A 1,494-nucleotide genomic window follows, 5' to 3' on the forward strand; every position below is an offset into this window, starting at 1 on the left:
CTGTGTGTGGCAAGGTGTTCACACCTGGCGTCTGTCATGAGCGCAGCCGAGTAAGGACCTCAGACCCGCGGTGACCTTTGCCAGTCCCGGCGCAGTGCCGGCTCGCGGGACGCGGACATCGGGCCTGAGCGCCGCAGGGAGCCACCTCAGGGCCTCACGGTTGGGGTGACACACGGCCGTGAAAGGAGACGTGGGGAGAGTGGCTTTGGACGAGCGGGGACGATGTCACTTCTATTCACAGACTGTCATCGCTCGTCCTCGCCCGTGTCCTTGGGTGGGTCACATTCTTTGGCGAAAATGACCCTTTCCTCCAACCGCGGAGGCTCCAGCACTCTCGACGGTGAGAGTCAGCAGCGTCGCTGGTGATCAGCGGACAGAGGCCTTCTGAGGGCGGGGACGGTGCGGGCGCTCGGGGAGGCAGAGGCCGCGGAGTGGGGGAACCTCACCACCGAATCCTGATTGTGACACAAACACCGAGACCAACAAAGAGCAGCGTCTGCAGACGGCGCATGGGACCGGGAGGGACACGCGGAAGGAAGGGGCGGGGCTTATTCCGGTTCCTGCGGAGTCCGCGTGGAGGCCCCGGGGCCAGCTCCGCGGGGTTGGGGGACACGTGTGCCAATAAAGGGGGCTGAGTGAGCAATAATGAACCTGTGCAAGGACTTCCCATGGCGACCGCCAGAGCCTATGCTGGACCCCAGACACCGCCCCCCTCACGGGCACAGCCGTCGGCACCACCACCACCGAGGACACGGCCGTGTCCCTCAGGGAGGTGGTCACAGCGAGGAGCACGGTCCCCAGGCCACGGGCACCGCCAAGCTTGCCGATTCCCCAAGTGAAGCCAGAGAGACTCCCCTGTCCTCTGGCTGAAAACCACACCCAGCTCGGCTGCCAGGCCACTTGGGCCACGCGTGGGCACCAGGCCCACACCCAGGGAGCCGGTCGCAGCGGCACAAAGGTCGCAGCCAACACTACGGGTGGAGAACCAAACATCCCGCGTGGGGCAGCAGGACACAGAGGACACCTGGCCGCCGTGTCCCTGGAACCGAATCAGACCCACGCGCCTGGGTACACCCCGCGCATGCGTGGCCCCTGCAGATGCGGGAGCTGGGGCCCTGCCCTCGGAGGCACTTCACGCCGGGCCTGCTGCGGTGCTCACTGCGCCGCTGACGGTCCGCGGGGCACCAGGCGACAGGCCGCCCGCAGCTTTCTCATCGGGACGTCCTGCGGCGGAGCAGGCAATGAGCCCCTTACTTAGTTTCCCGGTGACGCCCAGCGTGACGCGCTCACTCCAGCAGCCTTACCGCCTCCGAGAGTACACGTTTTCGGGCTCTGAAGAAAGTGGGGCACGGGGTGAAACAGGCTCGCTGCATCATCCACGTGTAAACCGACGGTTTGGGTTCCTCGCAGCGAAGCCGCCCGGCCGCGGGTCCCACCGGCAGGACCCCCGTGGCCGACCTCGCCACAGGGCCGGGAGGCCGCGGGCCCCTCCTA

General features: G+C 66.9%; 1 protein-coding gene across 1 annotated transcript in view; it reads left to right on the forward strand.

Moving 5' to 3' along the window:
* The first annotated feature begins 297 nt into the window (after positions 1 to 297).
* The window catches only part of SALL3 (spalt like transcription factor 3), a 33,733-nt gene continuing 32,536 nt past the window's right edge, over positions 298 to 1,494 (forward strand). The window contains exons 1-2 of the mRNA XM_023521124.1: positions 298 to 340; positions 1,099 to 1,341. Coding sequence (XP_023376892.1) covers positions 298 to 340; positions 1,099 to 1,341 — 286 coding nt within the window. The remainder of the gene's footprint in view (positions 341 to 1,098; positions 1,342 to 1,494) is intronic.

The sequence above is a fragment of the Pteropus vampyrus genome, unplaced genomic scaffold, assembly GCF_000151845.1.
Source record: "Pteropus vampyrus isolate Shadow unplaced genomic scaffold, Pvam_2.0 Scaffold295, whole genome shotgun sequence".
Lineage (NCBI taxonomy): Eukaryota > Metazoa > Chordata > Mammalia > Chiroptera > Pteropodidae > Pteropus > Pteropus vampyrus.